We start from the raw sequence: 11,327 nt of genomic DNA on the forward strand, positions 1-11,327 counted from the left end.
TGCATTTAGGAGTGTATCGCAGTTTTCAGAGCTTCCTTCGGAAGGGGATTAATTCCTAAAATTAAAAAACAAATATTTGAATTATTATTAATGTGAATAAACTTTGAACAACAACATACAAACATACAGACACTAGATCGAGAATACATTTTAGTTATGAAATTGCTAATGAAGTAATAGCGTAATCTTTAAAAGTGATTAAAAAACGCACTGTTCCATACTGAAAATGTCGCCTAAAACAAATAAACAACGCGTCATAGAAACTAAGTGAACCAATCAAATCCCGTCTCGGCTCTTAGCATAGTAATTAAACAAGTAATAAGTTGTTAAAAGTAGCGACATCTAGATGTTGGACGTCGCGATACACAAACAAAATTTCCTATAAAATTTAATCTCTATTTCTCTGTGGTGACGATGACGTTCGCCCTCTTTCACTGCCCGTCGATTTTGACATATGTTTTTCAATATTCCAGGATAAAAGCCTCACCGATGACCTGAAAGAGAACATGTTAAACGGCAAGAGTATAGACGAGATTCCCGAGTTCCACCCGGGAAGCACTCCGGCCAAACTGCCTCCCGCGGAAGAGTTCCATTTCGGGCCCAATGCCGCGCCCTTCACACCCAAGCCGTTAGATCAGTCCGAAGCGTTTTCCACAAAAGCCAATTATGGCGACGACGACGTCGAACAGACCCTGAACGAATCCGAGTATAACGCGAACAAGGAGTCTGGGGATCCGATGTCGATGTCTTTCTACGCCGAGAAAGGCGAGTCGAATCCATTCGAGGAGGATCTTAATAGTGTCCACCAGCTTCCAGACGATCTAGAGGAGTTCCTCCAAAAAGAAGACGACAAGCCACACGAGCCTACTCCTCTAGATAACGACCAGGCTGCCGTTCAAATTACCGATCTGGATAAACTGTCACAGGACGACGAGAAGGAACTGGCTTCTCCGCTGGAACCAGACCAGGAACTGGACTTATCCAAGTCACCGGAACCGCGTTTGCTCGAGGACTATATTACGTCTGAAAAAATAACCAAGGAGCAAGCCCTTCCCGATGAACAAGTAGAGCTGATAGAAACCGGCAATCTTACAAACGAATTTTTAAAATCCAAATCACCAGAGCTATGTACTGATGACGTGTACGTTCTTGTGTCCAAGTCTCCAGTTTCTGACGTTTCCCAACAAGAATTCGAAGATGAAGTTAAGGAAGAGTCCGAATCTAAATCACCTCTACCGGAGGTAACAACAAATATCGAACATCAAATTCGTTCTGATGATAAGCTGATCAGTGTGGACATTATACACTCTCCAATTCCTTCAGATGTAGAACCAAGCATTGTAGAAAAAACCGAAGAGCCAATTAGTGTAGAAAATGCCTATGAACCCAGCGGTACAAAAAGACCTGACGAGCCCAGCAATGTAGACATAACTGATGAGCTCTGCAAAGTAGAGAAATCTGATGAACTGATTAGCGAGGATATTAAACATCCAATTGATTCATCAGATAAAGAACTACTTGATGAAGACATCATACAAATTCCAAGTCCCGCAAGTAAAGAACCGGTCACCGAGGACATTGCACGCGCTCCAGTTTCTGGTGATGAACAAAGCGATTTGGAGGTCTTAGAACAAATTAGCGACGACCCCCAGCACTGTGACATTACCTTGGATAAAGAACAAATCCATCTGGAAAAGTCTGTAGAGCCGATCAGCGATGATCATTTCGCACAGTCGCCAGTTGCTGAAGATAAAGAAGCAAGCGTTTTGGAAAAGCTGGTCGAACCGATCTGCCAGGACATTCTTATAGCGGAACAACAGGAGTCAGAAAATCCAGTTTGCGAATATAGAGCCAGGTCACCGACAGAGAGCTTTGATGTAAGTTTTAATAAAATTCAGTTTGATATCAAAATACTTTTGATATGTTATATGTCAAAAAATGTATTATATTTTTTAGTGTATAATTAGCGATGTACTCTTGTTGGTCCAATAATTCACGGTTGTACAACACATTGTTTTTTATTTCCTTTAACTCGTGTAGTACATTTATATATTATAATTTAAAGGTTTTTTTTATATTTAATACTGGACCAATATCTGAAGGCGTTGAACAAGAACTATCAGAACAAACTGTAGTACCTATCATGAGAAAATACAACTAAAAAAGCGTTTATATCTTTAATTTCGATTTTTCCTAATAGTCAAAGTCGTACATCTTGTCAAATGTTTTGTGGTTTCGCCAAAGATGCAGCAAAAAGTTGTCGATCAAAACGGCACGTAAATTATTGATTAAAAATACCACACGAGTAAATTTATTTTGAAAAACTGGGAAGAAAGCGAAATTACTTTTTAAATCAATTTGGTCGTTACAGGAACTGAACGTCTGCAGTAAAGAAATTACAAGTGATACTTTTGAGACTGAGTTTAACCCTAAGAGTGAAGTCGAACAAATTAATCTAGAAGTTAAGAGTTCCGAGTTAAGAGTGTCCCCTACGCCGGCTTGTGAATATTCCACTGATCCGGCTTGCGAGCTGCTCCAATCCGAGCTGGCCGACTTACAGGAACAGAAACCAGAGGAAGATATCACTTCATCTGTTAAAGACGATATCTCTTCTCCTACTGAACAGCTGTCGCCTGTGAAAAGCCCGGAGCCCGATGTCATGGAAAAAGAACGTGTCAGTCCTGCTGAATCTCCTCTGCCCGTCGAGCAAATTCCATCAGAAATTTCCGTTTCTGAACCCAAAGTAAGCACGGCTCTGATTAAACTTGTATCGTCTTACTACAATAACATTATTTCAAGGAAACCATTGAAGAGTCTTCTTCTGGAATCAGTTGCCCATTTGTTTCTTCACAACCTCAAGCTGTAGAGGAGATCGAACTCAATATCGCTCCAGAGTTGTCCACCAAACCGGATGTTGTTAATGAAGCTGAAATCCTTCAACAGTCAGAAGTTTGTACTGAGCAAGAAACCGCCAAAGAACCAGAACTAATCATCGAACCACAAGACATTGAAGTATGCTCGAAGCCGGTCATCGAACCTCTGGCTGCTTCTGGACCGGAGTTGGTTTGTGAATCAGAAGCTCCCAAAGAGCCCGAAATCGATCTAAAAGCAGCCGTTGCGGAGGAACCAATTCTCGAAAAAACCGAGATTTCTAGTGAATCAGAAATTCCCAAGGAATCCGAGGTTATTAGTGAAGTGGAACTTTCGAAAGAGCCAGAGGCCGTTCTTGAACCCGTTAGCGTTGAAAAGCCAGAACCTGTTCAAGAACCGGAGTTGATTCAAACTCAGCAATTTGTTGCTCTGGAATCGACACCGATACCACCAACTTCTTTGTCTAATGGAATTGATAATGTAAGTTAATGGTGTTCTTCGTGTCGCTTTACACGCCATTTTCACGAAATATTGTCATTTATAGCTGATTGGAGAAGTTACCGAACAAATTTCGATTAAGACTGAAAACATCCAACCTGAATTCGCAGAACAGACTGTTATCACACCGTCAGAGGAGAGTAAATTGTTAGATGATGTTCCTACAGCGCCTCTGGTAAGTAACCTACTGCCATTAGTGATCTCACACTATATAAACATACTAATTGTTTCAGGTTGAGACGCCTGTTGAGGAAACAAAACCTGAACCTATACAAGACGTTACAGAACCGGCACAAGAAGTAGCAGAACTAAAACCAATGCCAGAAATAACCGTAAAATCACCAGAACCAACGGTGGTAGTTTCTGAAGAAACACCCAAGGAAATCCCGGCTGTCTTACCTTTACCTATTAAGCCAGTGGTCCCTGTTGAAGTTCCGAAGGAAGAAGCTAAGAAAGAAGAAAAGAAACCTGCTGCTTCTCCAGCTAAAAAACCAATTGGTATGTAAAATGAAAAAATCATGTTAAAAATAATGTTTTTCTCGAATTTCGTGTAGGCAAAGTAGCACCTAGTAAGTCATCCACAACCGCATCGAGGGTTGGAACAGCGACAAAAACCACGACCAAACCTTTAGCGTCTCCAAAAGGCGCTACCGCACCCAAGGTTCCTCCTAAAACCGGGTAAGTAATCGGGATAAACCAGCGTATCTGATTGTTTTATGACATGTCTCCTCAGAACCTCAAGGCTCAACGTAGGACCGACCAAGACCGCGGCCCCACCAACGAGACTTTCTCCAAAACCAAGTACCGCCACAGCTCCAAAATCGACTGAAAGGAAACCAATCACGAACGGCGACGTGAAATCACCCCAGAGACTAATTAGTATGTTGTGTTCGTTTTAATTTGTTACGTGATATTGAAATTCGATGGGTTTACAGAGAAAAAACCAGCCACAGAAGCCCCGGCTACGAAACCGACCGCCAGGCATTCCCTGCCTGCAACCAAAACCACCACAACGAAAACTACCGCACCCAAACCAACAACAGCACCCAGGACGACAGCTCCAAGACCAACTGCAAGCAAGACTGCGACATCGACAACGGCTGCTAAGCCAAGAACGACCCTTAGCAGCAGCAAGACCACTACAGTTTTAAATAAAACCTCCAGTAGTACACTTACCGCCACGAAGGTACGTTGATTTTAAAGTAGCACCAAAGCTGGATCTAGGTACCCAACTCTTTTTGAATTATTTCTAATTGAAATGCAAAGACGTATTTTATATTTATATTATTGTAAATCAATTGTCTGATACCAGCGTATTTTATAGTTAATATATCAAACATCCTATGGCTACAAAATACATTTAACAATATTATTAATGGGTGCATCCTACTATATTCATTTCAGTAAAACAGTGAACTCACGCCATCTAAATATATGACGTCAAAACCTCCCAATGTTGCCGAATCAACTTTGAGTTTTAGTTCATTCCAGTGCTTTGACATAAAAATCGAATCTAATAATATATATATATATATATATATATATATATATATATATATATATATATATATATATATATATATATATATATATATATATATATATATATATATATATCGTTCCTATTCGAAGTAACTGAATATAGACACAATTTGAAATTTATCAAACCAAGCAAAGCGCCAAAGTAGCGTTGTTTGCCGTTTTATAACTATTTCGAAGAATTTTGCAGGCATTTGTCATTTATCATTTTTATCATTTATCAATCCAGGCGAATTTTGTAGGCTGATTCGGTTACATTTCCTAACTAGGGGTGTCGGCCATTGGAAAAAATATTGAGAAAAAAATATATCCATGTTTTTTTGCAATATATATTACTATTAAGTACCAATTTAAATGGTTTATTAGAAATAATTAAATAGTTTTTTATGTTTAAGAAATATATATGTAATTTAAAAAAAAAATATATCGATATATCAGGCAGCATTGTATCTCTTTTTAGAATAAAATAGACAGTAGGTTCCATATCGTGATGACGTGAATTCACTGTTTTTTTGAATAGATTCGACAGCTTTGCGAAGTAATATAGCGACCGCTAAATATATCAGCTTTGTCGCGACGCAAGACAGTGTATTTATTTGTCAAATGTCAATGCTTTCTTTATTTATATGTCTGATTATGTACCTTTATATTAGACCAAGAGATCTCCTAGTTTAATTACAGGGAAAACAATTGTTACTTTGGCAAACTTCTGCCTAGTTAAAGGTCTGTACGAACCAGACTAGATATGCTGCAGGATTGCAATTTGAAGCATTTTACTGTTGTTGTATCACAACTAAAAGAGAGCTTAGGACGAAGTTTTTTAAACTGTCATCTGAAATAAATGAAACCATATTGGCGTCGTGCTACCACCCTAGTTACTAGATTCGATGGTTGCCAGAAGTTATAACGACAAATGAGATGCAAAGAATTCAGAAAATTACAAGGCCCCTTATAAAATGTCTGGGAGTAACAGGAGCAGGAATACTAGTAAAGAACATAATGATCTTATTGTGTAGGGACAGGAATAGTGATCAAAACTACAGTTAGAGTGGGTCAGTTTCCTAGACGATAAAAGCGCTTAACACCCTGGAACACTAAAAATGTGTTCATACAATATAACACAGATATATATGCGTTCCCTAACAAAAGACTGTGTCATAGTATATTTAAATCTCTAGTGTTCATGGGAGGAAATTCTTCGTGTACTGGTTAGTGGGCTGGGCTGTATTTTCTAATTTGTATTTTGAATATCAAATAGTTAATATGCCTATTAGTTACTGTATTTTGTATTTTAAATACGTCCAAGATAGTATTTTGTAATTTCTATTTTAATTGAAGCAAAGCATGCATTTTGCCCAGCTCTCCCGCTAGCTCATAATCGAACTACTCGCTTTGCAGACAACGACCACCAGTACCGCATTATCTCCAAGGACAGCCACCGCTGCCAAACCTAGGACGCTCACCAGCGTATCACCTAAGCCAAAAGTGCCTCTGACAAAGACTGTGACCAAAAGCGCGGATGTAGAAAAGCAAAACAAAGAGAGCGCTAATAAGATAACGGCTTCGCGTACGACAACGAGCCGAACGACGACCAGCTCAGTCGCCGGTGGCAAAACGACTACCGTGAAGAAGACAGAAACCCAGAAAGTAGGTAGTTCTCTTTTTCTAACATAGGTTTCGTGTTATTTTCTACCAAATTTTCTGCCGTCGGCTTGGTAGCCGCAGTGGTCAAGATGACAGGACGATCCTCCTACTGCGATAGTGAGTGGTTGGTCGATTGGTTGTGAATGTATGTGTGTTATTGTTTGTAGTTGTGATTGTCCTCAGACAGGAGTGTAAACTAAGTTGGTCATTCATCAGTCTGTAAACTTAATTTCGAGGAAGTAAAATGGAGACTAAAATATAATGAAACGAATTTCTCCCATAGCCCCTACCCTTCAGAAAGTATCAACATTTCGTCCACAGAAAATCCTTTTCAACAAATTATTTGTTCAAATATCTATTGCCCTACATTTTTCACAACAAGCATTTTAATGTTATTCATTTGATGCTTAGAGCATTTGTACATAAAACTATATATATATAAGGGAGTTAGTTGTCTCGTTCCGCTTGGTCTTTGTTGATCTCTGTTCTTTTGAAGTTTTCAAATATATTTAAGCTTTAAATAGCGCTAGATCATAATATTCTACTCTCCGAAAATGTTTTGTTTTCCTTTTATTTGGAACAAAATTATAAAGAAACAAAATAATTATGCAAAAATATTAGAAGTAAGAAAAGAATGGTTGTTTCGACAAGAGTCTAATTTTGGAAGATCCTAGCCGGCGCATATTTGAATTTGCAACAGTGCCAGTTCTTGTAAATTATACGTATATATGTATAATATAAAAAATATATGTGAAACCTTCTCTAAATATTTAATTTCAATATTATAATATATATATATATATATATATATATATATATATATATATATATATATATATATATATATATATATATATATATATATATATATATATATATATATATATATATTAATATTACAAATCAAAGTTATACTTCTAGAAAAAATATGCGATAAATTTTTTTCCACACCATCCAATGAGATAGTTCTCGTCACCCTTTTTTTTATCTGATATCCCATTTAGGACTACTCCACAAACACCTAGTCATATTTACCATAACACCATAATATATCAATACTATTATACGCACCTCAAACACATATTAATTTAATACATTGTCCAATGTCTCATCTTCGATTACATTGTTTAACAAACAAAATTCAATTATATCCCTATCAAAACTCTATTTTCTATTTTTTTTTGGATCTCATTTTTCCACGTTTCAACATTTGTATCTATGGAATTCAATTGGTTTGCTTGCTGAATGTTATATAAACCTTTATGAGTTTAAAAATCTAGTCTTCAAATTGCCTCTACTTAAATTAGTTCGTGTTTCATCCAATATAGCATCCATGGAAGTTTTAAAGCTAGTTTGGCCGCAATCATATTTTTATCTGATTTTTATAACTCTCACCCTTTGATACAGTCTTATTAATTTCTGATCGATTAAATTTAGAAGTAGTAATGTTCTTACCAAAATATTAACCCCTAACCTTAAGAATGTTCAAGCAATCATTACATTGTGTTCATTGCAATGTAATGCGTTGGATTAACTATATTCTCAACGAGCTGTGCTTTTACTTTCGCATGGTCCAACTATGTTATAAAAAAAACGCCTAAAATATAATGAATTTGGTATAGAATTGAATCCAAAAATAAAAATGAAGTGGTTACACATATACATCATTTTGTAATCAAAATATGAATGATACAGGAACAAATAACATACAAACAACAAAACCTTCCAGTACCAGGATCAAAGCCAAAATGGCTCTTGTACATTAGATTTCTCCTCTCGATTGCCAACGTCGCAAAAGCTACCTGTTGGGGTTCTCCAGAAATAGCCACCACTGAAGTTTTTCGCAACTAATCATTATTTTTATATTAGGCATTACCAAAACGACCATCCGGCGCCACTAGAACCAGTACCACCACCACCACCAAAACAACGCTGACCAAGAAACCAGGCGAGGTCAAGACTCTGACGAAGACAAAGACGACCAAAGTGGAAAAACCGAAGGAGAACGGGATAGCGCCGGCCAGCGTCACGGAAGAGATCAAGGAGATCACCATCGTGACCAACAACGTGGTCGGGACCGACAGCCTGCTGAAGGACAACTCGCCGATCGACAACAAGCTCCTAGACGACGTCCCCAACCAATTGACACAAGCCACCCCGGCAGATTGAGTCCAGGCGCCGCTTTGTTGAATCGAAAAATATGTTAGGTCTGCGACGGATTGGTGATGGTACTAACATATTTTTTTACGTCTTTTCTAATATATAAATATATAACACACACACACTCAATAAAGAAAATAAAATCGTTCCTGCGTCCTTTTCGCCCTCGCGAGGGGAAGCGAATTTTCGACAAGAGCATTTCATTCTTTTCGGATGCCAAGAGAGTTCGTGACCGCCGCTCCCCCCTTAACTGCGTCAATGAGCTGTGTTATTTTTGTTTTTTCTTTAAGTCGAGTTAAGAGGCGCGCGCGTCATGTAAAATTATATCGTTAAGAATTAATTTATTCAAGAATTGGAATCGAGCTAGGTGTAGGTCGATGATTTAGGCCTAAATGCCACACGACTAGTGCGAAGTTGGAGAACGGTCGTAAAAATGGACTTTGTTTTTAAAATCGCGTTTAAAAAATGTTCGTGATGAAGGATACAATGTGAATGGGTTCTCTGCTCTTGCTTCTATGGAGGTTCTGGAAAACATTTGATGAACCGATCGATAGCGGTACTTAAAGTATATATTTTCCAATATTAAGAGTCTTTTATATAGGAAAGAGGGGCGGCGCAGCCCACTTCGCCACCCCACACCCCCCAAGTTATTCTCTACTATTAATAGTAGTTACTGAATTTATACAATTTATTACTATATTTCATATGTGGTAGTTTGCAGAGTCGCTATAATTTTTTAAAGCGTTTTTACGTTTTTACAAGTTGCTGATAATATATTAGTATTAACAAAAAAAATCATACGGAAAAAAACGTGAAAAAAAATATAATCCTAAGTTAAGCTTTTCTACTGCTTAGGTGTGCTGATGTGATTGCAATGCACTTATACTGTATATACTTTCAAAACAAACAAAAAAAAAGAGGTTATGGACGAGTCTTGTAGCCGGGTGCTAAAATATATTAGCATTTTTTACATTAACATATATATGTGTTGCAATTTTTTGTTAATCGATATATATTTATGCCCAATTACATTACATTATCCCTTCACAAGTTTATTTTCTGATCAATATTATGATTTATATAGATGTAGGATTATTTCCGATCTACTTAAATGTATACTTCACATTTTTTTACTTAAGATTTGTTTTATGTGAAAAATTTTATTATTGTGTTTACCTTTAGTTTTCTATTTTATTTATTGTGAATTTATTATTTCAGGACATATAAACACATTTGAAATCATAGCTGTTTCATTGTTTCCTTAAACCATACATCCACTATATAAAAAGAATAAATTAATGGAAAATAATACACACGCAAATAAAATATAGTTCAATTGAAAAGTTGTACATTTACATTTAAAACACATTTATTACTTGACAGTCCCCGTTTCGCCATGGCTTACTCTGATATTATTATCAGAATTGGAGTATACACACAATTCCAAAATAAAATAAATTAATTTGGTTGTGAGTGATTAAGTAATTAGTATAATCAACTTATCTTTTTTAAATAATATAATGGCTTTCTAATTGGGCTTTAATATTTGAGAGTATAAAAAATATATACCGAAAATATTTATATATACTGTCAGTCAAAGAGGAAAGTTTTAATTTTAAAAAAATGTCAAATATAGTGACAGTGACGGTTCCCGTCGGTTGTAGAATAAAACGGTTAAATATAGATTTTCCCAGCATTATCAACGTTGGCGACGATATAGTTATTTGTCGAATGTAATTTCATTGTTATTCTAACTAATTTTTTTATCCTTGAAGTCGTATTAAAGACCTACCTTTCGTGGGCTTCTATATAAAACTTGTAAACCGATTAGAATGACCCCTTTCAAGTTTATGACATCCCCATAACGAAAGTTGGCGTGGTAAGCGTTACCATGCCAACCTAACTTGACAAGCTATAAGCATAGAAAAATAACATATGGCTATAAGTTAATCTAAAACGTTTTAGATGTTCGTTTGCGCTGACATTTGGAAATAAAAAGTATATAAAAACAACTTTACTGTTGAAATGTAAGATTATAAAAAAATTCAAGTAAATCCATCGATTGATTTCCAAGTTTTACAATCACGACGTAGGTATATTCCGAACATTTCTTCACTTTATAAGGCAATTTAATGAGAAAAATCGATACAGGATGTCTTAAACCAAATCGTTTTCTACATTTTTATCTGTCTGGTAAGTAGTCAGCCTGACAATTACGATGAAGCGGTATTACTGTATGGCAAGTACGCTGGGTGCGACAGAACTTTCCATTCGAGCTGCAACATATAACCGAAAGTTTTCATGCGAGAGAATTACTCTGTGTCTGGTATTATTTATCTTTTTTTATAATACTATGTCATTGAATTTATTGTTTTAGGTAGGCCCGCACTTATTGAATAAAGTGTTACTTGTACCTTATTTAAATAAATTGACCTGTATATAAACTAGTGATGATGAGGCAGCTAGACCATTTGAAGATTAATAGAAAAAGTTAAAGAGAATAATGTTTAATTCCTAAAAATCGAAACTGTGTCTCATTCCATAGGTAGGTGGTCTGGTCCATTAGTTCTTATGAGTATATCACCCTCAAAAGTCTTTATATCGACATTTCTATT

At 36.5% G+C, this 11,327-nt stretch overlaps 1 protein-coding gene and 1 long non-coding RNA gene across 4 annotated transcripts in view; both read left to right on the forward strand.

The window, feature by feature from the left end:
• Nucleotides 1-9,954, forward strand: part of LOC143199457 (uncharacterized) — a 231,340-nt gene extending 221,386 nt beyond the window's left edge. Inside the window, exons 13-22 of one of the 2 annotated variants that reach the window (XM_076409293.1) lie at nucleotides 474-1,877; nucleotides 2,372-2,743; nucleotides 2,800-3,351; nucleotides 3,416-3,544; nucleotides 3,603-3,867; nucleotides 3,924-4,047; nucleotides 4,103-4,248; nucleotides 4,305-4,555; nucleotides 6,307-6,555; nucleotides 8,422-9,954. In XM_076409293.1, coding sequence (XP_076265408.1) covers nucleotides 474-1,877; nucleotides 2,372-2,743; nucleotides 2,800-3,351; nucleotides 3,416-3,544; nucleotides 3,603-3,867; nucleotides 3,924-4,047; nucleotides 4,103-4,248; nucleotides 4,305-4,555; nucleotides 6,307-6,555; nucleotides 8,422-8,721 — 3,792 coding nt within the window. In that variant the 3' untranslated portion in view covers nucleotides 8,722-9,954. The remainder of the gene's footprint in view (nucleotides 1-473; nucleotides 1,878-2,371; nucleotides 2,744-2,799; nucleotides 3,352-3,415; nucleotides 3,545-3,602; nucleotides 3,868-3,923; nucleotides 4,048-4,102; nucleotides 4,249-4,304; nucleotides 4,556-6,306; nucleotides 6,556-8,421) is intronic. The other variant, XM_076409294.1, reaches the window with a different exon arrangement.
• Nucleotides 9,955-10,679: 725 nt separating this feature from the next.
• Nucleotides 10,680-11,292, forward strand: LOC143199472 (uncharacterized). 2 transcript variants are annotated; one of them, XR_013006433.1, is made up of 3 exons: nucleotides 10,680-10,805; nucleotides 10,864-11,038; nucleotides 11,090-11,292. It is a non-coding gene; the product is annotated as an uncharacterized LOC143199472 (long non-coding RNA). The 2 variants fall into 2 exon arrangements; XR_013006432.1 differs by having other exon boundaries at nucleotides 10,699-10,801.
• Nucleotides 11,293-11,327: the final 35 nt, after the last annotated feature.

Source organism: Rhynchophorus ferrugineus, unplaced genomic scaffold, assembly GCF_030347505.1.
Source record: "Rhynchophorus ferrugineus isolate W39M unplaced genomic scaffold, kcgeb_rfMv2 rfM7, whole genome shotgun sequence".
Lineage (NCBI taxonomy): Eukaryota > Metazoa > Arthropoda > Insecta > Coleoptera > Curculionidae > Rhynchophorus > Rhynchophorus ferrugineus.